Genomic DNA, 27286 nt, shown 5'->3' on the forward strand with positions numbered 1-27286 from the left:
ACACAATGAAGAAGATTGGAAAAAAAAAAGAGCAATGTCTTCACTTAACAAGACAGGGAATTCCCTGGTGGTTCAGTGGTTAAGACTCAATGCTTCCAATGCAGGTGGCATGAGTTCTATCCCTGGTCAAGGAACTAAGATTTCTGCATGTCACACAGCACAGCCAGCAAAACAAAACCAAACAGAAAAATGATTCACCCCAGCTTCCTGTTTCCTTTACTTACCTCTTCAGGAGACATGTTATCCACTAAATCCGTTGAATCCTAGAGGAGAAAGACATAGATCCAAGTTCCTTCCCTTTTCTTCCTCATAGAACCATAACCGCCTCTCCCTGGCCAGGCCACAGATGCCTCTTTCCATCCCATCATCCCTTCCATATGATGAAGTTTCTCTTCCCTGGTGGGACCTCTTCCCTCCCACCCTAAGGATCATGGGATTCTCACTCCTCAAAGACAAGTTCCCTTTCCCAACACATCTTTTCTCACCTGGGTCACTTTCTTCTTTTTGGGGCGAGCTCTGCCTAGCAAGCAGCGAAGCAGGGACCGGAAGATGGAGGGTCTTGGACCTGAGAGGAGTGGTGAATGGATGGAAATGGAGACAAAGCACTATCCATCCTGGGCAGAAATGGTTAGGGGCCCCAGCTGTCCTGATATTTTGTCAAAACAGGTCCGAATCTCTAGGTGCCTCACCTCTATAGGACGTCCCCTCTCCCACCCTCCTAATCCAGTCCTTGCCGCACCCCCCCCCCCCCACTTTGGGACAGTGACATTGGACTCAAAGAATAGAAATCCCCTACCACCATCCCTTGGTCTCATCCCTCCTCATAACAGCAGCCCTTAGGTTGAGAAGCATGCAGAGACAACCCACAAGGTGTGAGGCAAGGGTGAGGTGCATGATGGGAGAATCTTTACCTGTAGACTCCAGTGCTTCCAGCTGCTGTTTGTGGCTGGGCAGGGGCCCATTGGGCTCTTCGGAGGGCAGTGGATCAGTAGGAAGGGAGTGACGAGGAGGAAGAGAAGGCATCTGTAGAGAACAGTAAAAATTCTCAGTCCTAGAGAAGAGGCTACCTCGTCCTGCCTGTACCAGCTGGTGTCCTGGGAAACCTATCTAATGCTATTGTTCTGTACAGTTCAGAAGTCCTCAGAGCTCTCTGAATTCTCATGGCTCCAAAATTTGCAACCTCATCTCCTTCAGTCCCTGGATGCAGGGGCACTGATCTCTTAGACTTTGTCAATGATCAGCATCAGTCCTCTCTCTTCCTGTTTTCCCTTTGACCCACCTGTCCCGCTCCCCTGACCCTTCCCAGCCCGCTTACCTCGGGCTTCCCGGAGAGATCCTCATCTTCATCTTCATCCACAAAGGCAAAGGACTCGGGTCGACCCTGGGGCCAGACACCAGAGCGCCCCACCCCAGCCGGCCGCACCTTCCCGTCGAAGGGCAGCTCGGACAGCTTCCTCGCCATGTCCTGGGCCAACCGCAGCCTCCGCTCAGGACACAGGTGACGCTGCAGGAGGGACTGAAGTTCTGACCGCTCCACGGAGCCCAGCAGGATCATTGACTCTGGGGGAGACCCAGGCTGAGCCTGAGGACAGCTCGATCACCCCCTCGCCCCTCTCTCCGCAGGATGGAGTCAGGGACTCAGCCCAGCGCCTGACTCTTTCAGCTCTTACCCGCTCTTCCTAAAAACTCATTTCCAAAGTCTTTCAGGATTGAGCCTCACTCAGTTCCTTTTATTTCACCCATTTAGCACTTAGGGACCCAATTGAGAGTACACTGTTGTTATTCAGTTGCTTAGTCGTGTCCGACTCTTTGGAACCCCACGGACTATAGCCCACCAGGCTCCTCTGTCCATGGGATTTCCCAGGCAAGCATAATGGAGTGGTTTGCCATTTCCTTCTCCATGAGAGTATATTAACTGGTGCTAATCTGTACTTATTTTGATGCAGTCCTTACATAGAGAGTTTGCAAACAGGTGAACTAGGTATTAAAATAGGCTCATCAACTCTGCCTCCAAAAAAAGACACATTAAAAACCATTCACACTGATATGGGACTATATTGGGCTGGGCAAAAAGTTTGTTTGGGTTTTCTGGGTCATCTTATGTGCTGTGTGCTATGCTTAGTCACTCAGTCATGTCCGACTCTTTATGACCTCAGGGACTGTAGCCTGTCAGGCTCCTCTGTCCATGGGAGTCTCCAGGCAAGAATATTGGAGTGGGATGCCAGGCCCTCCTCCAGGAGATCTTCCCAATCTAGGGATTGAACCCAGGCCTCCTGCATTGCAGGCGGATTCTTTACCATCTGAGCCGCTAGGGAAGCCCGTATCATCTTATGGAAAAACCCAAATGAACTTTTTGGCCAACCCAATACTTTGAAAAAAGGCTACAAGGATATCTGATGTTTAATCACTAAAATACTCTGGGTCCTTCTAGGCATAGACATAATGCCTCCTTTTTCAGGAAAAGTTCTTTTATATTTATTGAGTGAGTGAGTGAGTGAAATCACTGTCGTGTCTGACTCTTTGCGACCCCATGGACTGTAGCCTACCAGGGTCCTCCCTCCATGGGATTCTCCAGGCAAGAATACTGAAGTGGGTTGCCATTTCCTTCTCCAGGGGATCTTCCTGGCTCAGAGATCGAACTCGGGTCTCCTGCATTGCAGGCAGACACTTTAACCTCTGAGCCACCAAGGAAGCCCTTTATATTTATTAGCATTCTGTTACTATCATTAACATTTTCATTGCATTCTAAGGCCATAAGATTGCATGCGTGCTAAGTCACTTCAGACTCTTTGCAACTATGGACTGTAGCCTGTCAAGATCCTCTGTCCATGGGATTTCCGAGGCAAGAATACTAGAGTGGGTTGCCATGCTCTCCTCCAGGGCATCTTCCTGACCCAGGGATCAAAGCCACATCTCTCGGATTGACCCCCATGTCTCTTACATCTCCTGCATTGGCAGGCAGGTTCTTTACCACTAGCATCACCTTAGAAGTCCAAGATTAAAAAAAAAATAGAAAGAAGTCCAAGCTTAAGGCAGTGTAATTGAGATAAATCTTACTGTTAGGTCTTGTGCTGTGTGCTATGCTAAGTCGCTTCAGTCCTGTCTGACTGTTCGATCCTAAGGACTGTAGCCCACCAGGCTCTTCTGTCCATGGAATTCTCCAGACAAGAATAGTGGGTTGCCACGTCCTCCTCCAGGGGTTCTTCCTGACCCAGGGATAGAACCTGCATCTCTTATGTCTCCTGCATTGGCAGGCAGATTCTTTACCTGTTAAATCTTAGTCATTACTATTAAAACCCTGCAACCCATCCCCTGTCCCAGTGAGGAGCCACTGCTTTAGAGGCCACTGAAAGGTATTTGGGAAAATATTAAAACTAAGGTAATTTGGATATTCTAATCATCTGAAATTAGAGCTAATAATTTAAATGGCTTCAAACGGCCCTATGATTCCATCACACTAATTCAAACATTAAACAAATATTTATTTAATATCTGGTAAATACCTATAAGGAAGAAGTCTGAGGGAGACAGATGTTAATAGTCTCAACCCTCAAAGGATACCGAATCTAGTGAGGAAGATAAGACATGGATATAGAAACCACAATAAGAAGTAATACAAAGCAAGATTAAGTGTCAGAGGTGGGCAGAAAGGATGGTGAAGGAAGTGAAATCACTACTTATCAAACATGTTTACTCCTTCACATGGAAAAGTCTCATCTGCTCCTTAAACTGGGTATTAAAGAACACCTGTCATTTAACTAGGGGGCAAAGAGAGCCACCTCAGGGGGTGGAAGATTTACAGATGAGCCTCATTATTCACAGATTCCCTATTTGTGCAGGCTTCTCTGATAGCTCAGTCAGTAAAGGATCCACCTACAATGCAGGAGACCCAGGTTCAATCCCTGGGTCAGAAAGATCCCCTGGAGAAGGAAATGGCAACCCACTCCAGTATTCTTGCCTGGAGAATCCCAGGGACAGAGAAGTCTGGTGAGCTACAAGCCCATGAGGTTGCAAGAGCCAGACAGAATTTATCGACAAAACCACTTCCATTACCTATTTGTGAATTCACCCACTGGCTCAAGTGTGTTTGTAACCCAAAATCAATACATGCTGTCTTTCCCCATTATTCACAGGCACATGTAAAGCAGCAAAAGATCTGAAGTGCCCCACACACATGTTCCCGGTTGAGTCTGAACAGAGTGATGTGCTGTCTTTTTTTTTTCTAGCTTCGTATTATAAACAGGTGTTCCTTTCGTGATCCATGGAATGTCATGATTTTTGTATTTTTGTGTTTCATGATGGTGATTTTGTTGTTTACAGTTGCCCCCAAGCAAGAAGGCTGTGATGTGCCTTATGTAGAAAATACATGTGTTAGATAAGCTTTATTTAGCCATGAGCTATCATGCTGTTGGTCATGGTGAGTTCCAAGTTAATGGATTAACAACAGATATTAAATAAGTTGTCTTTAAGGAGAAACACAGGGCTTCCCAGGTGGCACTGGTAGTAAAGAACTCGCCTGCCAATGCAGGACACATAAGAGACATGGGTTCGATCCCTGAGTTGGGAAGATCCCCTGGAGGAGGGCATGGCAACCCACTCCAGTATTCTTGCCTGGAGAATCCCCATGGACAGAGGAGCCTGGTGGGCTACAGTCCACAAGGTCACAAAGAGTCAGACACGACCGAAGCAACTTAGCACGCACGCAAGGAGAAACACATTTAAGATAAGTGTATGCTGCTTTGACTACTTGAAGAAAATGTGACCAGAGGCTTGAAGGAACTTCATCTTGAATTTCCTTTGGGAGCAATGGTTCAGTAAAGTGAAAGTCACTCAGTTGTGTCCGACTGTTTGCGACCCCATGGACTATACAGTCCATGGAATTCTCCAGGCCAGGATACTGGAGTGGGTAGCCTTTCCCTTCTCCAGGGGATCTTCCCAACCCAGGGATCGAACCCAGGTCTCCCACATTGCAGGTGGATTCTTTGCCAGCTGAGCCACAAGGTTCAGTACAGTATCCTTAATTCAGTGTTCATGGCAAGTTTTTAGAACATAACTACAAGGAATAATGAGAATCAACTGTATTTCTTTCACTGGATTTTTAACTGTCTTCCTGCGCTTGTGTTATGGCTATGCTTTTCCTTCCTTGAAGATGACTGATTATGTTCCCTAAAGAGCAGAGGCTGGGTGGCCCCTACAGACAAGCGCTCACCCCAGTACTGCCTGCACTTCTGCGGCGCCTTTGTTCAGGTCACTAGCCCAGGAATCTGCTTTCTTCCCTCCTACTGACCTTTTGATTCAACCAGTGGTAAAGTCTTGACTGTGGTGGTCTGGAGCAGGTTTCGCAACTCCCTGTATGTGCAGGAAGCTGAAACAAACTTCACATCCCGTACCATGATGTCCTCAACAAAGATTGTAAATTTGCTATGGAGGGAGAAAGCACCGGGGAGGTTAGCCCCACCATATATGCCTGTCCCTTGGCTGTCCCTTCCACTCCTCCCATGAAGTTTTTACCATGCATTTGATCACTCATAAAATTATTAAGTACATGGGAATATAAAAATAAATTTTAAAAAAAAGCAGTGCATCCAGACATCGACCCTAACCTCATTCTCAATCTCAGAACCTCCCACCCCCACCCCATCAGATCTGAGCTAATTCCAGCTGGTGCCCCTGACCTGAGCTGGTTCCAACCAAGGTCAGGCAAGTAGGGTAGCTTCTTGACCTGGATGATGCTGTCATAAAGGGAGGGCTGCAGGCTCTGAGCCACCATGTTGGCCAAGATAACAGCCACCATCATGGGTAGGATGTGAGCAATCTGACCCGTTAGTTCGAAGCAAATCACGGCCGTGGAGACTGTGTGGGACACCGCACCAGTCAGCGCTGCTGCTCCTGGAATCAGACACAGACGTGCACCCTGGGTTAGGGCTGCCTTTCTTGGCATGGCGGCTATGTGGGGGGTGTGACGGGAGTGACACGGTGGCGAGAGGTGACCCTGGGCAGTGCCCGCACTCCTGAGATGACCGTGTGTCAGGTAGGGGCTAGAATGCTGAGCTGTTAGAAAATCATTTTTATCTCATTCTACAACCTTTGGCAACTTAAAAAACTTTGTGTGTCCAAATTTTCATTATAAAATATGGTGATGTGCTATCTGTTCCTTGCTTTTAAACAATTGGGTCACTCTTAACTGAGCATTTTAAAAACCCATTTACAGCATTTTATTTTGGGCCTCAGGTTCTGATGCCAGCAATTCATGAGTAGACTGAAAACCCAAGAATTCTGCTGTGGGCTTGGAGCAATAAGATCCTGATTCTATTTCTCAACTGTATGAGAAGAACTTAATCCTTCTGGAACCCCATGCTCTCATCTCTAAGGTGAAATGGGTCATTAGATAAGTTCTAAGGCCCTTGCAGGTCTAAAACATTATGATTCCATAAGCTCTTTGAAGATAGAATCTGTCTTACTTGTTTTTGGTTACGATTTCCCATCAGCCAAAGAGTCCCTAGTCCATTAACTTTATTTCTTATTTAAACATGGGAAGATATGCTATGAGAAAAGATGCTGGGGAAGCCACACATGAAAATAGAATAAGAAAAAGTCACAAAAGATAAAGATTGGGAGGAATGGTTTTACTGGATAGTGCATGCAATATACTACAGAACATTAACACAGGAGAGAGATATATATATCCCATATATAAGCCAATATATGTATGTGTGTATATATATATATATATACATAGGCTTCCCAGGTAGCTCAGTGGTAAAGAATTCACCTGCCAATGCAGGAAGCACAGAATACACGGGTTTGATCCCTGGGTCAGAAAGACCCCCTAGAGGAGGGCATGGCAACCCACTCCAGTGTTCTTGCCTGGTGAATCCTATGGACAGAGGAGCCTGGTGGGCTACAGTTCATAGGATCACAGAGTCGGACATGGCTGAAGTAACTTAGCACACATGCATGCAAAGGGAAATGTCTACCAGGGAGGTTGAAGGGATATCTGAGAGGCGTGAAGATAGGGAATAATAGCAGATGCAAGAAGTTTCCGTACAGAACTGTGATGGAGGACTAAGGTCACCGTGTGTTCTATGAAGCTGGTTAGTTCTTCTATAGCAAAGGAAGCATGGCCTTAGATGTCATGGCATTTTGGGAAAGAGGAGAGGGAGGGAGGAAGCATAATAATTCTAGCGAATATCCTGGTCATTTTGTTAGACATGGTTTTTGGGTGGAAGGGACTATACATGTCATGGGAAAAGATAATCTCAGACTCTCAAAATGTTAGGAGTGTAAGACATCTCAAAGTCATTTTAAAATAAAGAAACTAAGGTGCAGAAAGGCAGGTAATTGCCCCATGGTCATCCAGTGACAAGAAGTAGGGATGAGACCAGAGCCCACATTTCTGAGCTCTTAGTCATGTGCTCCCAAGTCTCATCAACATGAGCACACCTGCAGGTAGAAGTATTCGAGCCAGTCACAAGCACTGTTGTTTCCACGATTCTTTGGAGAAAAAGAAAAAGCCCTTACCAAAGACTCAGAGGAAATCCTAGGTGTTCTCATCCTTATTATCTCATTTAATCCCTATAATCCCTATTCTGTGTGAAGAAATAGGGAGGCTCAAAGATGTTTAATGAGAGCTAATTAGAGTCAGAGCCAAGGGCTGATTATTTAAATAAAAGTTGAATTAAATAGCATTAAATGAAGACCATTATTGTACAGCCTGGAATGCAGATGTCATGGGAGAGTCTGAGTGTGGGTACCTGGGGTTACAGAAGGGTGGAATGTGTCTTACCAATAACTGCGTAGCCCCCAGGTAGGATCTTGTAGATGATGTCATCAAATAAGATACCATCTGGGAAAAGCATGGCCATGATCTCTCCTACTAGCCTTCCGAATGCAGCTCCTAGGGAGAGACCAAAAGAAGGAAGATTTTGAGAGACTCAAGGTCTTTATCCTCCATTTTTTAAGAGCCAATGCCTCCTTGGGTGCTAAGACTGAACACAAGCCCCCAGTATTCCAGGCCTTTCCTTATTTTCACAGTACCCTAGCCTGAACCACCAGTAAGATCCCAGGCTTCCCATCAGAACTTACCAAGAACGAACACAGGCATGAAACCTCCGCAGGGTATGGGCATGGTGGTGGCCACGATGGACATCCAGAACTGGGGTAAAAAGAGGCATCAGCGCACCCTCTAGACTGTGTCCAACACACACACACACACACACACACACACTCACAACCCCCTTCCCACTACTTCTCTGCTTCTTGTTCCAAGAGTTACAGAAATCCTGGGAGAGCTAATCCTTCTGGAAGTCATCTTGTCTGTCACCTTCCCCCAGAACCAAAAAAAGCATGGAGCACTCAGGCTAAGATATCACCAAAGACAACATTATAAGAAGGTTCTTCCAGGCAGTTAACCCAAATCGCTCCTACTTGGAGTGACAATATTTGCCTTTAGGTGATCAAAACAAGGATTGGGGCCGCAGGGGACTCCTCTGTCACTGTCCCCAAAGGGCCCTAGCCCACTGTATCCTCTTAACCCCAAAAGGTCACCTCAGCAGAACAGCCTGAAGCTCTTGAACCTGGAGGATATCTTTTCCTGGCCGGACCATGTTTCTGAAAAAGAGCCTCATTTCCAAGTGGCAGACACCTTCAAGTCATAGTGACTTACTGTGTGACTGATTTAGCTTCAGTAAGGTTATTTACAAAGCCATCTACATGGCAAACCTCACAAGGGAACCTGGAGTGAAGACGGCCCTGGCCGAGCCATTTGCTTTAACATTTTCCTTTAACATCAAATCACCTTCAACAAAGATCAGAAAATCAGATCTGTCCTGACCAACTTGCAAGAGCACAATCCAAGAGCCAGCTAAGCCAGCCAGTGTCATAGAAAAGAACTCCAAGGCCAAGGTAGTATTGCAAAAGGAATTGGGATGATTTTAGCAAAAGTAATATGCATAATTGCTTTACGATGTTGTATTGGTTTCTGCTGTACATTTATCATTGTCTTTTGAGGTCAGCCCTGGCTCAAGCGAATCTCTCTAAGGTTCAGAAAATGAGAAACTTTATTTCTCATTAGTTTACAATAAAGTTGGTGCAGTTTTTCAGTTGTAAATATTTTTATCCTGGTAATTTGTTTTGCAGATGGTGACTGCAGCCATGAAATTAAAAGACTCTTACTCCTTGGAAGGAAAGTTATGACCAACCTAGATAGCATATTAAAAAGCAGAAACATTACTTTGCCAACAAAGGTCCATCTAGTCAAGGCTATGGTTTTTCCAGTGGTCATGTACAGATGTGAAAGTTGGACTGTGAAGAAAGCTGAGAGCCGAAAAATTGATGCTTTTGAATTGTGGTGTTGGAGAAGATTATTGAGAGTCCCTTGGACTGCAAGGAGATCCAACTAGTCTATCCTAAAGGAGATCAATCCTGGGTGTTCATTGGAGGGGCTGATGCTGAAGCTGAAACTCCAATACTTTGGCCACCTCATGTGAAGAGTTGACTCACTGGAAAAGATCCTGATGCTGGGAGGGATTGGAGGCAGGAGGAGAAGGGGATGACAGAGGATGAGATGGCTGGATGGCATCACCAACTCGATGGACATGGGTTTGAGTAAACTCCGGGAGTTGGTGATGGACAGGGAGGCCTGGCGTGCTGCGATTCATGGGGTCGCAAAGAGTCGGACACGACTGAGCGACTGAACTGAACTGAATTTGTTTTGACCCTTAGCTGCTGTCATCCTTCACCAAATTAGTTTGAGACCTTTTTCTAAGATTGGTTTACTTATTTTGGAAGTCATATGTAAACCGGTGGCTTAATTTATATATTATGTCGCATATTTTTGTTTCTGTTACAGATATTTCAAAAGTTCAATCACTAGTCTTTTTCCCATCCTATTTCTCAGTTCTTTTGCCTACTCTGCTGCGAACATGGGCTTTCCTTGTGGCTCAGCTGGTAAAGAATCTGCCTGCAATGTGGAAGACCTGGGTTTGATCCCTGGGTTGGGAAGATCCCCTGGAGAAGGGAAAAGCTACCCACTCCAGTATTCTGGCCTAGAGAATTTCATGGACTGTATAGCCCATGGGATCACAAAGATGAAAAACTGTACCAACTTTATTGTAAACTAGTGAAAATAAAGTTTCTCACTTTCTGAACCTTAGAGAGATTCCCTTGAGCTAGGGCTGACCTCAAAAGACACTGATAAACATACGGCAGAAACCAACACAACATTGTAAAGCAATTTGCCCGCAATTAAAAATAAATTTAGAAAAAAGACAATGATACAGGCTCTGAGAAGCCTTTGTCCCAGAAGCTCTGAGATCAAGCTAAATACATATTTGTCAGAATGCACATGTGCATGCTAAGTTGCTTCAGTCGTGTCCAACTCTTGCAACCCTATAGACCTTTGCCCACCAGGCTCCTCTGCCCATGGGAGTCTCCAGGCAGGAACACCTCCGTGAGTTGTCATTTCCTTCTACAATTGTCAGAATAGAACTATTTAAAACAGCAAAGTTGAGAACAGCAGAGTTAAATGTATAAATGAAGAGGGTTGCAGATTGCAAATTCCTTGTGTGTGTTACAAGAGTTTGCCTTGTCTCTGCCTTCTCTCAGTACCAGCACAGTCTTCAATAATTGCAGGTAGGATGTAGGTAGGTAGGAGGTAGGTAGGTAGGAGGTAGGAAGGTAAGTTAAGTAGGCAGGAAGGAAGGAAAGAAAGAAGAGTTTCATCAAACAGTATTCATACAAAGCAGAAATGCTTCTCGGAGCTAATATTTGCTTAAAACACCCACCAGTAATGCTTGCAGGGGAACTTGTTTGAACTGTGATGAGCAGACATCACGGAAGGCTACCCCACTGGACTGTCTGGAGACGGAGTTCTAGATGCTGATAGTTTAAGCTTCTTAAGGGATCCTGACTCATAACATTTGGAAACCTCTTGAACTATTCCCTACTATCTCTTTGGAATAAGTACATGAAAGCCATAAGGGATTTTGTAGGCTCAGGTTAATCTGAAAGCTCCAGTAATACAGATAATAGGTGGCCGATGCGTCTGATTTCAGAGGATGAACTTTAGATTATCTTCCAAGATACGTGTAAGAACAGGATCAGCATCACAGGAATCTGAAAGTTATCAATTCCTGCAGCACAGAGGTGGATGCTTGACACTAGCAAACTTTTTGAGTTGTTAGCACACAAAAGGGAAAATCCAGAAGCAGGGCAAGTGATCTGGAACACAAATTACTCCCAAGATTTTAAGCCCCCAGTTCTAGAGAATTGGGAAACTAGAGACCCCTTCTCACAGATTGTGTTTTATTTAGATGCTTCACAAGGAGGAACCAAGGGAAGATTAGGCAAGGATTCTCCAGAGCCTCAGGCTGTATTGAGAACTCAATGATACTAGCTAATAACGTTAGACTCATTAAAAAGGAAATGGAGATGTTGTAATCATATTCATACTCATTAGAGACACACCAGACTCACAACAAGATGATAACTTTCCATGTCTTAAAATTGAGAAGATGGAAGTTCCCTTCATCAGTGTTTTATAAAAGAGCTGAACTGAGAATCCAATCTGTGAACACGGATACTGCCAAAAGACCACATGGGCTAAATTTCAAATCAGACTGTGGAAAAACAGTTCTAGTCAATTCTATGTTTTAATGTGGTTAGGTATCTTTACTGTCCCCATTTTGGAAATAAGGGTATGGTCATATGTCCAGTGATAGGAGAGTGAAGATGCTGGAAGCAGTGATAACTAGGTAATGTAGATTTATAGCAGTGGATGGTTTTACATTTAGAATATTATAGAATAGTACAGGCTGGCTGCAAACTGTTGGGCTTGAAATATAGCCCAAGAAATGTGAGCTGCTTTTCTTTAAAAAAAATTATTTATTTATTGGCTGTGCTGGGTCTTTGTTGCTGCCCGGGCTTTTCTCTAGTTGTGGCAAGTGAGGGCTCCTCTCCAGCTGTGACAGCACTTCTTGCCTCTCACTGTGGAGCACAGGTTCCAGGGCACCCCGACTTCAGTAGTTGTAGCTCCCGGGTTCCAGAGCACAGGCTCAATAGTCGTGGTGCACAGGCCTATCTGCTCCGTGGCATGTGGGATCTTCCCAGAGCAGGGATCAAACTCGTGTCTCCAGCACTGGCAAGTGGATTCTTTATCACTGAGCTGCCAGGAAAGCCCCGAGTTTCTTTTCTGGATTCTCTTATATGTAGACATTAATGAGGAAGTAATTAAGTAAGAAATTAGTGAGTGACATACAGCTTAGTCCTTCTATATAATCCAAGTAGGTTTCTCAGAATAAACCTCATTCTGTAAAGTGGGATCCAGAGATATGCTTGGGAAATATCTGGGGAAATGAGGGGAGGCATGAAGGAGATGTTGAAAATATATACAGAATTTTGTTTCTCCAAAAACTTTCAAATGCTTAATGTTTCAAAAATATATATGACCCCAAAGAAACAGTTCAATCTAGAGGAGTATCACAAACACAGAATTATTATCATTGAACAATAAATCCTGAGATGCCATCAAAACTTGGACTTGGTTGCTGCAGATGGGTTTGTATGCTCAACAGCTAATTACAAGTAGCTGGGGTTTATAAATTAGAGAAGATAAACTCTATAATGAAAAATCAGATCCCTAGCAAGACACAGAGAAGTTTATGACTAAAAAATATCAAATCTTTTGAAGGAAGAAATGAAAACGATCTAATTAATAAAGTGAGTGTGCAAAATATGGAAGCCATAGACCCAATTAACCCACATAGAATGGAATAAGAAACAGAATACATAAATGCAGCTCCCAGAACCCCAAAGCAAATCCTGAAAACATAAGTGACAGAGCTGGAACCTGGTACGTTAAGCACTTGGTATCTCTAATCATAAGACCGTTGACAATCACATTAAATGAGCAGCAAAAAATCAATTAGAAATTTTTAAATAACTTTTTCCAACCACAAGCATTAGATATGCCAAAGATCAATAATCAAGTATCTCATATTTGGCACACAGTATGTGCATTAGAACACTTATTGAATAAATGGATGAATGAACCCACTACAGCTATTACAGTATAACCTAGTGACTCATATCCTATGGAAATAGTTTCACAGTAAGTATCAAGAATAAGTTGCACACCACAACTAGACAGTAGCCCCCACTCACTGCAACTAGAGAAACCCCACGTCCAGCAACAAAGACCCAGCGCAGACAAAAATAATTAATTTTTAAAAAAGATTCTCTTTAAAAAAGAATAACTTAATAAACATGAAAGTTCAATGTGGACAGAACTCTCTGACTTTGGTAAATTATATGGGAATGAAGAACAGAAGAACTGCCTTTTGCTGGTGAATTCTTAAAAGGCAAGTTATCCAGTGATAACACCAACCAGAACACTCCTTATGCATGATTCTGAACATCTAGATGCCTCCTGCTTTATTGTCTATATTTTATTTTAAATATATCAAGTTTTGTGGATTCATCTAAAGTCTGCCCAAAAGTACTGTTAAAGCCACTAAAATGTATGTAAAAAATTGTGCTATAGACTAAAATAGAATCGTTACTTGGATTTGTTAAAAAAAAACAAATGAAAACCCTAACATATAGAGAAAAAGCATGGGCTATTCAGACAAGGCTTAGCCACTAAATCATGTCTGACTCTTGCGATCCCATGAGCTGGAGCCCACGCGACTCCTCTGTCCATGGGACTCTCCAGGTGAGAATATTGGAGTGGGTTGCCATTTTCTGCTCCAAATATATACAGGAAAATCATGGGCTATTCAGACAAGACATACTATTAATAATGAGGCAATCATCAAAAAGAGAGAAAAAGACAAACAGCAATTATAACAGATGTCACAACCAGGGGTGGAAATAAAAATAACCTTGTACAAGGCAGTAACTGAAAAGTCTATAACCATGTGATCCTTGATGGGAAGATATGAGAAAGAACCAATGTAAGTAAAAGAGATCAGCTTTTGTTTCCTAACTTAAGTTAGAAGAAAATGGTTTAAGAATGGCAAAATCCTCACAGCCTCACTACCTCAATAGAGAATAATAATATTGTAAAAATTATTTATAGTCACTAATAAAATGGATTTAAATATTTTATCTCTTTTGCAATTCTAGAGAAGAGATTATCCACCAGACTGGGAGAAAAATGGATATGCAAATCATCTGAAAATGGGTAATCAGATGCTGGAGATGAAGTACCTAATTATCTAATATGTGGAGAGATTTGGTTAATTTATCTGAGGTCTTCACACAGTTATTGTATTGCTTAAGCTCTGTCTTGTCCCTATTTACTCAGCGGCTGCGGTATCTCAATAATTTAGCAAGTGGAACCTTTAGAAGGGTTATAATAATTATGACAACATCATGAAGTTGACATGAATGGAACATTAACCCAGATACTGGTTCAGTTTTCTAGATGAGCAACTTATTAATACTTAGGCTCTGATTTCCAAGTTGTTCCTTTTTAGGTTGGACAAAGACCAGGCCAAGTTTTACCCTTCCCTACCTTATGGAGAAGGAAATGGCACCCCACTCCAGTACTCCTGCCTGGAAAATCCCACGGATGGAGGAGCCTGGTAGTCTACAGTCCATGGGGTCGCAAAGAGTCGGACACGACTGAGCAACTTCACTTTCACTTTCACCTCATGCAAAGGAGCTTCCCTAGAGGCTCAGACGGATTTCACGATTTCACAGGTGGCGCTGCTGCTGCTGCTGCTGAGTCGCTTCAGTCGTGTCTGACTCTGTGCGACCCCATAGACGGCAGCCCACCAGGCTCCCCCGTCCCTGGGATTCTCCAGGCAAGAACACTGGAGTGGGGTGCCATTGCCTTCTCCAATGTATGAAAGTGAAAAGTGAAAGTGAAGTCGCTCAGTTGTGTCTGACTCTTAGCGAACCCATGGACCGCAGCCTACCAGGCTCCTCCTATTTCCTTCTCCACAGGTGGCGCTAGTGGTAAAGAATCTGCCTACCAATGCATGAGATGCACGAGGAAATGGCACCCCACTCCAGTACTCTTGCCTGGAAAATCCCATGGACAGAGAAGCCTGGTGGGCTACAGTCCATGGGGTTGCAAAGAGTCGGATACTCGGGGCACGCGCACACACACACACACACACACCCCTTATACAAACCCTGGTTCCTAGGTTGAAAACAGAAGCTCAGGGAGTCAGGGGTGTAGGGGAGGTACCTTCATGATGAAGAAGAGGAGGAGGACGATAACAACACTGGCTTTGGGGTGGATCCACACAGCTGACCGGCCCAGGCTCTCGGGGTCCCCGGTATGTTTTACCCACGTATTGTTGTCAAACAGGGTACTGATGGCTTCCCGAGGCATCAGCTGTGAAAGGAGGAAGCAAAAGGGAGCAGTTCTCCAGAGATGTTCGGTACTTCCATTTTTTTTAAAGAGAACCGATTCCCTGGTCTCATTTTTCATGGGTCCCTTTCCGCTTTTTTCTCAGGGAGCAATGCCATCCGTGGGCAAAAGCACGTATGCTCAGAAGCCCGAGGGTCACCTGCACCGCTTCCTCTTCCACGTGGTCCCATCCTGGTTTAGTCTCAGTGACCTGACCCCCACCCTCAAAGGTCACCCTTGGAGCTGACCTCTCCGGCCATAAACTGCCCTATTCCTGGTGGAAAGGTGAAGGAGGCGATGACAAAGGTGACGATTCCAGGATAGAGCAGGCGGCTGGAAAAGAAACAGGATTAATTACTTAGAATTAATCCTCATCCTGATTTGGCCAACCCACAGTGGATGCCACACTGGACCCTGGGAATCTGAAGTTTCCTGGCGTCCCCTGTGGTCTCAGGCCATTAAACGGAGCACTCTCTCCACCAATAAGCAATCTTTAAAGGGGAAACCACACCGCTCGTCCCTAGTAGGGTATCTGGGCTTCTGTATTTTATCACAAGCCACCAAAAGGCATTTAACGCCTTCCGCCAAGATTAAAAGGGAGGAGAAACCAGAGAGTAAACGGGTAGGGCAGTGACTCACTGCTTAGCCAGAAACTGGCTGAGGGCTTTGTGCTTTCGGACGCCGAGCATGACTTGGCGATGCAGATACACAAACACAGCTCCCAGGAACCCACAGCAAATCCTGAGGGTGTAAGCCATACAGAAATGAAACCCTCATCCCTCGGCCCTGGCCACTGCTGGGAAGCAGATACCAGGCATCCACCTGCCCTTTCTACCCACCTCCCCCACAGCAATTTCCAGCTTACCCCTGCCCATGCCAACTTCCCAGCTTGGGTCCTTTCCAATCCAAAGCTATCCCCAGCCCTGCCTCCCCCACCCCCACTCCCAGAGCAGTCAAGCCCACTGACCCGATAATCGCAAAGGCTGGGAGTTCCTGCAGGTCAAAGGGGAAGTCCATTCGGAAATTGGTTCTGAAGAGGGCTGTGATGGTGACTACAGGATGGAAAGACCAAGGTCATGGTGGGAGAGTGTCACAGAAGCCATGGAGAAGGACCCAAGGTCATCAGCCTTCAGGATTAAAGCTTCCTCCAAACCCACCATCCCCTCTATTTAATTTCTTTTTCCTAACACTACTGGCAGAGACAGGCTTCCCTGGTGGTTCAGCAATTAAGAATATGCCTGCCAAGGCAGGAGATGCAGATTCGATGCCTAGATCAGGAAGATCCCCTGGAGAAGGAAATGGCAACCCACTCCAGTATTCTTGCCTGGAAAATTCCATGCACAGAGGAGCCTAGTGGGCTACAGCCCATGGGGTTGCAGAAGAGTCAGACATGACTTAACGACTAAACAACTGGAAGAGACACCCCCCTACTCCATGACCTGTACCCTTGCCCTCTATATACCCTTGGGCCTTAGTCCCACTTCCTAGATGATGCTTCCCATGTTACCAGCATCCTTGTTCCACACGGCCAGCACTCGGAAAACAAAGGCGCTGAACGTGGCTGCAAAGAATCCTCGCCAGTAGTTCCTCACAGCAAAGTAGGTAGAGGTGACCTCGATGCTAAACAGCACTCCTAGGGGGCAAGGAAATCGGGTCAGGTGCAGGCCAGGGTAAGGCTCTCTCCCACACCCCCACCCCAGGCAGCCCAGGAGCTTTGGCTCCTTGAGCCACGAAGGGGAGCAGTAGTGGAAACGGATGGTCTCTTGGAGTATACCATGCTCTAAACCATATACCTGCCCATGCTAGCAGTTTTTGCAGACCAGAGAGATGGTCCAACAAGATACAGAGAGGATGGAAAATGAAGGGGGTTTAACCCACAACACGTGACGGTCATGCCTGTTCCACCCCTTTGAAATCAGGGATGGGTGGAATTCACAGTTGTCTGATATCCACAGGGATCTGAAAATTTTCTGCAGAAAAGTTACAAGAGGGAAAACTTCCACAGTGAGTGCTCACCAGAGTACTAAGCAGAGCTCAAGATTTACGGGGACTACCCATAACGACCCCCCCCCCCCCCCCACAATCTCTCCTCCCTTCTCCCACATGCCATGTACCATGGCAACGTTTAGGGAAGAAATAAGAAAAACAAAAAGGAAGGGACTTTGTAAGAGCTGACAGTACTCAGTATTCCAAGAGAGGATTCATTAATATTTTTTTAAATTAAAATGTAAAAACCTGACTTAAAAGGACCAGATCCAGCAGGGGAAACCAAGAAGCTCAAAGAAGTTACAAACCATTATGCTCAAGAAAGGAGGGTGAGGTAGAAGGCAAGCTAATTGAGAGTCCTAAGTTGTCCTGTTTCTGAGAGTAGATGCTGGAGCAGAAATGAGAAGGTAAATAAACAGAAAGATAGCAAGAGCTCATGGAAACAAAGGAAGGAAGCTAACAAGGGCATAAAAGACTCAAGAGATACAAAGAAAATAATCTTTACACATACCACGAATTGGAGAGAAAACTATGATTAGATGCAAAGTGGAAACTGACAACAGAATTACCTAACACCTGGCTAAGCCTCATTTTTATCAGAGCTGAAGAAGGAAAACAAGAAATGCACACCATTGTTGCCACCAGGCCTGGCCACGCCGCCCACCCTCATTGGACCATGCAAAACCCGCGGCCACATGCCCGCTGGGGATGTTTCTTCCCTAGCCCTGCCCCCGCGTCACCATGTGACCTATACGTCACGTCCGGTGGCTTTGTAGTCCTTAAGATGAGGTGAAAGTGACTTCCGAAAGGGCTGAAGGCATTTCCGTTTGAGATGAACTTAAGGTCAGGCAGGCGCGGGTGCCCGCTATTTTATGTTGCCCCCAGCCTGACGCTCCTGATTGCCTTGGGCCTCTTCTGATCCACAGTCCTCAGTTGCTGTGGGAAGAGCCTAACTTCAGAGTGAGCCTTGGGTTTGAACCCTGGTTCTGCCATTCATTGATGGGGTGACCTTGTGTGACCGTGAGTGGAAACAGCCCCAGGAAAGCCTGTGAACTAGGTCGGGTTACTGTCTCTTGCTTCTCTGTGGCTACTGGATGGCTGAGACCCTCCACCCCCCCACCCCACAACCCCACCACCTGCTTCCCATCCCGTGGCCTCTCACATCCAAGCCATTTTCTTCCCCTTGTTCTAGATTCCAAAAGTCACATCTCTTGATTTCTCAGGATTCCAGCCCTTTCTGCTGCAGGCGATAGTCAATGGTGATAGGAAGTCATTTATGCCACAGCGAGGGTGGCCTAATGGTTGCTCCCATGTGGAAGAGCTGCTGGATTTGGGCAGAGGATATATTGTGGTTCCCCTTCTCTGGGAACTAGTCCCCCTTCTCTGGGATCCCCAACCCCCCTCTGCAGGTAAAAACAGCCCCTCCCTTATCTTGTTTTCTGGGAATTTGGGGCATCAGAGCACCTGTTAGCACTTTCAGAGGTAGTTCTCTATTTACATCTCTAAGGTCCCCCTGGGACTGAAGGTTCTTTGGATTCCTAACACCTAACAGGGTGATGCCTGGTACATCCTCAGGGCTCAAAGCCTTGTCCTATGGATGAGAAGGGAGGGGAGAGGAGGGGAGGGGAAGGTAAAGGAGGGGAAGTGGGGGACAGGGGAAGGAAGAAAAAGAGCAAGGGATCATAGCCGAGTGGAATTTCAGAAAACAGGGAATCTGAGGGACAGCACTTTGCCAACCAACCCTCACCGGCCCCTGCTCCCCAAATCTCATCAGGCTCGGCAGCTGCTCCCTTGGCCTAAAAGGAGGATTTGGGGAGTCAGGGGTGGGGGGCGTCAGGCAGAACAAACTGCTCCTTTTCTTCAGCAGTAACAAAAAGTCAGACACAACTGAGTGACTGAACTGAACAAAACCAAAGTTGGCTCTGATCTGTCGAAATGTAAACTATCCAACTTACGAATATTTGACGACCAGCTTTTGAAATCCTAGGCTAGATTTCCCATCTCGAGTTCTGGGACACGTTCTCTAACAGTCTGTCACTGTGTACTTCGGAATGAGAGTGAATTTTCGTATTTGCCTGAGCCAAACAGAAAATGTGCCACTAAAAGGAAACAAAGCATTAACAAACATAAACAGCATTTGGAAACTCTCTGGTCTCCTAGGTTCCATAACATCGCTCTCTTTCCCACCCTGGAGGCTCCTCTCTGTCTCCTCCTCTGGCGCCATGGGCCTTGATCTCTGACTCTTGTGACTTGTAGATCCACTTTTTCAACTTCATTTATGCAGATGGCTTTAACTACCACCCCCGTGCTAACCAATGGGTTGACAAAGCCATGCTTTCAGCTCAGTTCCTGGACTCCAGACTCAGCAAGCCAGCTGCCTATTTGATGTCACTTGGAGATGTCACAGGAACTTCAAATTCAATGTATTCAAAGCAAAATTTGTCAACTCTCTTAGACCTGTTTCACTTCCTATATTTCCTATCTTGCTTGCAACACCGCTATCCACCGCATGTTCCTCCTTGTAAAACTGAAAGTTAGCCTAGATTCCTCCTCCTTTCTTATCTTTCATAACCTCGCATAAATCAGCCACCAGGTCCCACTCATTTTCTTTTCTATCACCCTTATATATCATCCTGTTCTCTGTCGCCTCCGCCTCCACCCAGTACAGTCTCTCACCATCTAGCATCATCAGGACTATGACAATAGTCTTCTTGTTAATCCTGGATAAATCCTGTTAATCCACAGGCCAGTTCTATCTGGCCAAAGCTGGCCTTGTTTGAAACTCTTCCCTGACTCCCCTTCACCCACGACAGCATTTCCCAAAGTCGGGTCCATGAAATACTACGAGTTCCATAAAGAGGGTCCTTGCAAAAAGATTCTGTGGGAAATACTGTCTTTGAGCCCCACGTGGGATATTCACAGGGCATGTCAACATAGTGAACGTTCTGAGACCTCTTCCCATTTAAAAAACTATCTATTCAACACAGTATTTTCCAACGTATCTGATCTTGGAACACTGTTTACATGTTATATCTGTTAACACCATGAACTGTGTTCTGTACAACACATTCAGGCAAACTCTAGCCTAGAGAGTGAAACTGACATTCTTGTGCATTTCCTATGATGACCTTCATGAATCACCCCCCAGGTACCTGTCCAGACTCATTTCCTGTCATTTCTTCCCCTGTGTCCTCTAGTAATACTCATGTATTGACATTCTATTCCTGTATGTCTTGATTTTGCAATGCTGTCTCTTCTCTCCAGAATATTCTTTGCACTTTGCCCAGGCTGTCACTGGGATGCTTCTCTGAGTGGGCTGTGATGGTCTGCTGGCCTTCCTGTCTACCCTTTCTGCTGTGGGTACCTGCGAGCATAGTAACTAGCACAGTGAGAGAGGTGCTGCCTCTGCTCACCACAGAGGGTGTATATGTAAACAAAAACATGCTTGTCGTTTTAGCCAAAGGTTGAAGTAGATTTCATCAGTGTAAGGCATTAAGAGTTGGCTACAGAGTGAATAAATTACTCTAATACTAGTTTTTTTCTTCTAGAATTAATCCATATTTGTAAAATAAAGCTATCAAATAAGGTTATCTGCAAGTTCATTTAATATTTGCCACTTACTACAAACATCCTAAAAGTAAACATTTTAACTTTTCAATGCTTAACATTTTCTTATGTCAACTTATGTCAAGAGCCATGTTTTATCTGTAACTTAACTATTTGCCTCTCCCAATCTCTAGACAAGATCATGAACCTTCCTCATTCATCTCAGAATTTCTAGTTTTATGCAAAAAAAAAAAAAAAAAATATATATATATATATATATATACACACATAATATTCTCTTCACTTTAAAAGAATCTGGATTAAAAACAAAACAACAAAAAAATGCTACCCTTCTAAAAGTGTTCTTCAGTAGTACAAGCAGGATTCCAGCTAACTCGTTTGCAACCTATCTCCCTTATGCTGTGTGCATTGCTTTAGCGTCAGTTCAAGTGACCTTGGTACATTTTCATTAACTGTTAATGTTTGTCCATGTATCATTCCTGAGCCAAGTCATCTTGGTTTCCTAAAAACTCTTCAATGAAAGGACTGATTACATTTTCATAATTGAAAGATACCTCTAACAGCTGGTGCATTTATGAAGCAGATGCCTTTCCTGCAATTCTGCTTCTCCAATGGTTAACATGGTACCTTTTTTTATCACCATGAATCCAACCAGTGATCTATATAATCCTTGCTCTGTTAATCTGGTTACAACTGTTATCAGTGAGTAAATAAACAGATACAGCAGCTGTCTCTGACCATGCACACTTGTTAGTCATACAGGACAAGGAAAAAGTCTGAAAAGTTGCCCTTTGTCTAACATTAGTAGAGAGCTAAATTCAACTTTACATTGTGATCAAGAAAAAATGAGCCTTTAATTCTCATCTGTAGTCCTCATCTAAAGCTGACCATTGGCACTTCCTTGGTGGTTCAGTGGTTAAGACTCTGAGTTCCCAATGCAGGGGGCCAGGTTCAATCCCTGGTCTGAGAACTAAGATCCCGCATGCTGTGCAGTGTGGCCAAAATAAAAATAAAGCTGACTATTCATCTAAATGCCTTTCCAGGTGATGCTAGTGGTAAAGAAACTGCCTGCCAATGCAAGAAATGCAGGAGATATAGCTTCCATCCCTGGGTCAGGAAGCTCCTCTGGAGGAGGAAATGGCAACCCATTTCAGTATTCTTGCTGGAAAATCCTATGGACAACGGAGCCTGGCAGGCCACAGTCCATGGGGTTGCAAAGAGTTGGACACAACTGAGCACGCTACAGATGGTGATTGCAGCCATGAAATTAAAAGACACTCCTTGGAAGGAATGTTATGACCAACCTAGATAGCATATTGAAAAGCAGAGACATTACTTTGCCAACAAAGGTCTGTCTAGTCAAGGCTATGGTCTTGCAGTCTTTCCAGTGGTCATGCATGGATGTGAGAGTTGGACTGTGAAGAAAGCTGAGTGCTGAAGAATTGATGCTTTTGAACTATGGTGTTGGAGAAGACTCTTGAGAGTCCCTTGGACTGCAAGGAGATCCAACCAGTCTATCCTAAAGGAGATCAGTCCTGGGTGTTCATTGGAAGGACTGACGCTGAAGCTGAAACTCCAATACTTTGGACACCTCATGCGAAGAGTTGACTCATTGGAAAAGACCCTGATGCTGGGAGGGATTAGGGGCAGGAGGAGAAGGGGATGACAAATGAGATGGCTGGATGGCATCACCGACTCGATGGACATGAGTTTGAGTACACTCTGGGAGTTGGTGATGGACAGGGAGGCCTGGCGTGCTGCGATTCATGGGGTCGCAAAGAGTCGGACACGACTGAGTGACTGAACTGAACTGAGCACACACACACATTAATCTAAATAAGGTCAACTTAAACTCCCAAGAAAGGCAATGCCAAAGAATGCTCAAACTCCAAAGAAAGGCAATGCCAAAGAATGCTCAAACTACCACACAATTGCACTCATCTCACATGCTAGCAAAGTGATGCTCAAAATTCTCCAAGCCAGGCTTCAACAGTACTTGAACTTCCAGATGTTCAAGCTGGATTCAGAAAAGGCAGAGGAACCAGAGATCAAATTGCCAACATCCGTTAGATCATAGAAAAATCAGTCGAGTTCCAGAAAAACATTTACTTCTGCTTTATTGACTACGCCAAAGCGTTTAACTGTGTGGATCACAACAAACTGTGGAAAATTCTTCAAGAGATGGGAATACCAGACCACCTGACCTGCCTCCTGAGAAATCTGTATGCAGGTCAAGACACAACAGTTAGAACTGGACATGGAACAACAGACTGGCTCCAAACCAGGAAAGGAGTATGTCAAGTCAAGCGGTATATTGTCACCCTGCTTATTTAACTTATACTCAGAGTACATCAAGAGAAACGCTGGACTGGAGGAAGCACAAGCTGGAACCAAGATTGCCGGGAGAAATATCAATAACCTCAGATATGTAGATGACACCACCCTTATGGCAGAAAGTGAAGAAGTAAAGAGCCTCTTGATGAAAGTGAAAGAGGAGAGTGAAAAAGTTGGTTTAAAACTCAACATTCAGAAAATTAAGATCATGGTATCTGGTCCCAATACTTCATGGCAAATAGATGGGGAAACAGTGGAAATGGTGGCTGACTTTATTTTTGGGGCTCCAAAATCACTGCAGATGGTGACTGCAGCCATGAAATGAAAAGACACTTACTCCTGGAAGAAAAGCTATGACCAACCTAGACAGCATATTTAAAAACAGAGACATTACTTTGCCAGCAAAGGTCCATCTACTCAAAGCTATGGTTTTTCCAGTAGTCATGTATGAATGTGAGAGTTGGACTATAAAGAAAGCTGAGTGCCAAAAAATTGATGCTTTTGAACCATGGTGTTGGAGAAGACTCTTGAGAGTCCCGTGGACAGCAAGGAGATCCAACCAGTCCATCCTAAAGGAAATCAGTCCTGAATATTCATTGGAAGGACTGATGTTGAAGCTGAAACTCCAGTACTTTGGCCACCTGATGTGAAGAGTTGACTCATTGGAGAAGACCCTGATGCTGGGAAAGATTGAAGTTGGGAGGAGAACTGGATGACAGAGGATGAGATGACTGGATGACATCACCAACTTGACGGACATGAGTTTGAGTAAGCTCCAGGAACTGGTGATGGACAGGGAGGCCTGGAGTGCTGTAGTCCATGGGGTCGCAAAGAGTCAGACATGACTGAGCAGCTTAACTGAACTGAAACTCCCATGCCCTTAACAACATACAAGCAAAGGTCAGTCTTCCTTTGGAGAAGAAAATACATACAGATGTCAAGTATATAGAGATGTCAATTATACTTCAATTAAAATAACAACAAAAAATGAATGATTAAAGAGCTATATATATATATATATATATATATATATATATATACACACACACACACACACACACACATACATACAGAAGCCCCCTGTTAGAAGATGTAATAAGTGAAGGGCAAAAATATCCAACAGTACAAAGGGCTGTCTAGCTTCCTGGGTGGCACAGTGGTAAAGAATCCGTCTGCCCATATTGGAGACACAAGAGACATGGATTCAGTCCCTGGGTTCAGAAGAGCCCCTGGAGGAGGAAATGGCAATGACAAACCATGCCAGTTTTCCTGCCTGGGAAATCCCATGGATAGAGGAGCCTGGAGGGCTACAGTCCATGGGGTCGCAGAGTCAGACACAACTGAGCACTCACAAACACAATATAAGTAGGGGTCCCACAGAGGCCACCTCGGTTTTCCTTCCTGGTTCTCCCACTTACTCAGAGCAAGTCACTTACTCTCTCTTCTTTAATATCAACCTCATACAGCTCTGGGCAGGAAGGGATGTAAAGTCTTTAGAACACTGCCTGCACATAGTAAATGCTCACTAAAAGCTATCTTGCTTTACCCTTGTTTAAACTGGTAATACTTAAACTTGGGGATGCTGGCAGTAACCATTTTGGGAGCAAGAACAGGCAAGTGCACTGATGCAGGAGCGGGTACATCACTTGCCTCCAAGAGGTGTCCCAAAACAGCAGCCGACTCCCACGGCACAGCCCACCGTCAGCATGTCAGTGTAATAGTATGGCTGCTACTAGGGGACAGACAGACAGAGGGCAAGAGGCAGGGAGGGGAAGGAGAACAGGCAAGGAGGGAGGACAGAGAAGAAGAGACTTAAGTCACAGGGAATCCATCACAGGGGCCCCCATCTCCCCAGGGCTATCCCACGCCAGGAGAAACTCAGTTAGTTTGGCAAACAGGAAGTGATCTCATAGCGCAAAGCCAGACATAGAAAATGAACCGGTTAGGCAAATTTACGGAAGGCAGGTAAGCCTAAAGGGTCACTAGAGAGGGGGGCTGGGGACAATCGGGCCCAGAAGTGATAACAGGAAAGGGCTTTGGACAAATGGCATGGAAGAGCCAGCAGCTGCTAAAAGAACACACAACTCTCTGGTTTAGTGAGTGATTCGGGATGTGATTCGGGGTCACTCCCTGAAAGGCCCGCCCCCATCCCCCTTCCTCGAGCAGCCCCCACCCCATCCCAAAGCTTATGAGAGCACCCCCCACCCCACCACACACACCCCCTCAGGCCAACTGGGATAGGGAGGAAGTGAAACTTGCCTCCGACAGGGGCTGCGAAGCAGCAGCCCACGCCCACAGCGCAGGCCGATACCAGGAGATCAAGCTGCCCAGGCACGGTCTGCAACAGAGGAGCGCGACCAGGCGTGGAGGGCTGCGGCGCGGCCGGAGCGCACGAGACGCGGGGTGGAGGACCAGGAACGACAGAGGGACGGGGCTGGCCCCCGAGGGAGACGCGGAGGGGAACTGACACGGAGGCCGGTGGAGGAGCGGACCACGTGCGACACCCCCCCCCCCCCCCCCCCCCCCCGGAGGGAGAGCGGCAAGGGACCAGCTAGGGCTTAAACAGCGGCATCGTTTGGCTGGAGGAGGCGGGCCGGGGGCACGTGGATGCAGGCTGCAGGAGGCGGGGTTAGCGCAGTGCCCGGCTCAGCATCTCGGCCAAGGCAGCCCATCGTGCCGCCCGCGCGCACAGCCCCGCCTCCTTCGCCCTTCTCAGCCTTACCTCATACACCCCACAGAACACCGACATGAACTTGCTGAGGATGGCCGCGCAGATGCTGGCAATGTGAACGAAAGGGCCCTGGAAGAGAGGAGGTGGTCGAGGGGTCAAGGGTAGGGGTCGGGTGGGGGGGGGGGCGGGCTTGATGACATTCTTGGACAGACATCGGTTGCTCCGGACACTGTACCAGGGGCTAGAAATATAGCTAAGATAGAGGTTGTGCCTTCGCAGAGGTTCATCCCAGGGAGGAAGGGAGTTGATGCCCAGCACATTGTCATTTCAGAAAATTCTAGGGGTTGTGAAGAAACTGACTAGTCAAAACTATGGTTTTTCCAGTAGTCATGTAGGAATGTGAGAGTTGGACATAAAGAAGGCTGAGCGCCTGAAGAGCTGATGCTTTCGAACTGTGGTGTTGGAGAAGACTCTTGAGAATCCCTTGGACTGCAAGGAGATCCAACCAGTCGATCCTGAAGGAAATCAGTCCTGAATATTCATTGGAAGGACTGAGGCTGAAGCTGAAGCTCCAGTACGTTGTTGACCACCTGATGAGAAGAGCTGACTCATTGGAAAAGACCCTGAAGCTGGGAAAGATTGAAGGCAGAAGGAGAAGGGGACGACAGAGGATGAGATGGTTGGATGGCATCACCAAATCAATGGACATGAGTTGTAGCAAACTCTGGGAGATAGTGAAGGACAGGGAAGCCTGGTGTGCTGCAGTCATGGGCTTGCAAAGAGTCAGACACGACTGAGCAACTGAACAACAGAAGAGAGAGAGGAAAGACACGGGTGGGGTGGGGAAGGTCACAACTGAGTAGGGCCTTGATGGACATGAAAACAGGACCATGAGGGTCTCGGTAGAAGAAAGTTCCAGGCTGAGGGCACAGCAAATGCAGGAACTTGGAGAGGGGGGCAGACCTGGTGGCTGAGGGGCAGAAAGTGCCTTGTCACTCCAGCAACGGGAAGGGGGAGTAGCCTGGGAGGACAGAAGCCAGGACAGAGAGGAGCCTAATCACCACAGGCTTCGGGAAAGAAGTTTGGACTTCATTTTGAAAGGAATGGAGGGACTTCTTGGGGTGGTGGGGGTGGGGGTCCAGTGGTTAAGACCCTGCCCTTCCACCACAGGGGGTGTAGGATCGATCCCTAGTCAGGGAACTAAGATCCCACGTGTCAAATGGCCAAAAAAAAAAAAAAAAAAGGAATGAAAAGTCATTTGAAGTTCCTAACCAAAGGGCAGTTATTCCTGATAGCATTTCGAAAGATAACTCTGGTTGCAGCAGGGCAAGAAGTTACATGTAACTTCTTACAAGGTTACAAGTAAC

General features: G+C 45.8%; 1 protein-coding gene across 1 annotated transcript in view; it reads right to left on the minus strand.

Moving 5' to 3' along the window:
* The window catches only part of CLCN1 (chloride voltage-gated channel 1), a 40201-nt gene that overhangs the window by 7278 nt on the left and 5637 nt on the right, over positions 1-27286 (minus strand). Inside the window, exons 6-20 of the mRNA XM_070461927.1 lie at positions 25971-26048; positions 24899-24977; positions 16869-16994; positions 16329-16413; positions 16001-16102; positions 15610-15694; positions 15197-15346; positions 8086-8155; positions 7787-7897; positions 5676-5889; positions 5288-5421; positions 1316-1560; positions 912-1023; positions 486-565; positions 225-263 (exon numbers count right to left, since the gene is read on the minus strand). Of these exons, the coding sequence (XP_070318028.1) occupies positions 225-263; positions 486-565; positions 912-1023; positions 1316-1560; positions 5288-5421; positions 5676-5889; positions 7787-7897; positions 8086-8155; positions 15197-15346; positions 15610-15694; positions 16001-16102; positions 16329-16413; positions 16869-16994; positions 24899-24977; positions 25971-26048 (1710 nt within the window). The remainder of the gene's footprint in view (positions 1-224; positions 264-485; positions 566-911; positions 1024-1315; positions 1561-5287; positions 5422-5675; positions 5890-7786; positions 7898-8085; positions 8156-15196; positions 15347-15609; positions 15695-16000; positions 16103-16328; positions 16414-16868; positions 16995-24898; positions 24978-25970; positions 26049-27286) is intronic.

The sequence above is a fragment of the Odocoileus virginianus genome, chromosome 1 (genome assembly GCF_023699985.2).
Source record: "Odocoileus virginianus isolate 20LAN1187 ecotype Illinois chromosome 1, Ovbor_1.2, whole genome shotgun sequence".
In the NCBI taxonomy this organism is placed as follows: Eukaryota; Metazoa; Chordata; class Mammalia; order Artiodactyla; family Cervidae; genus Odocoileus; species Odocoileus virginianus.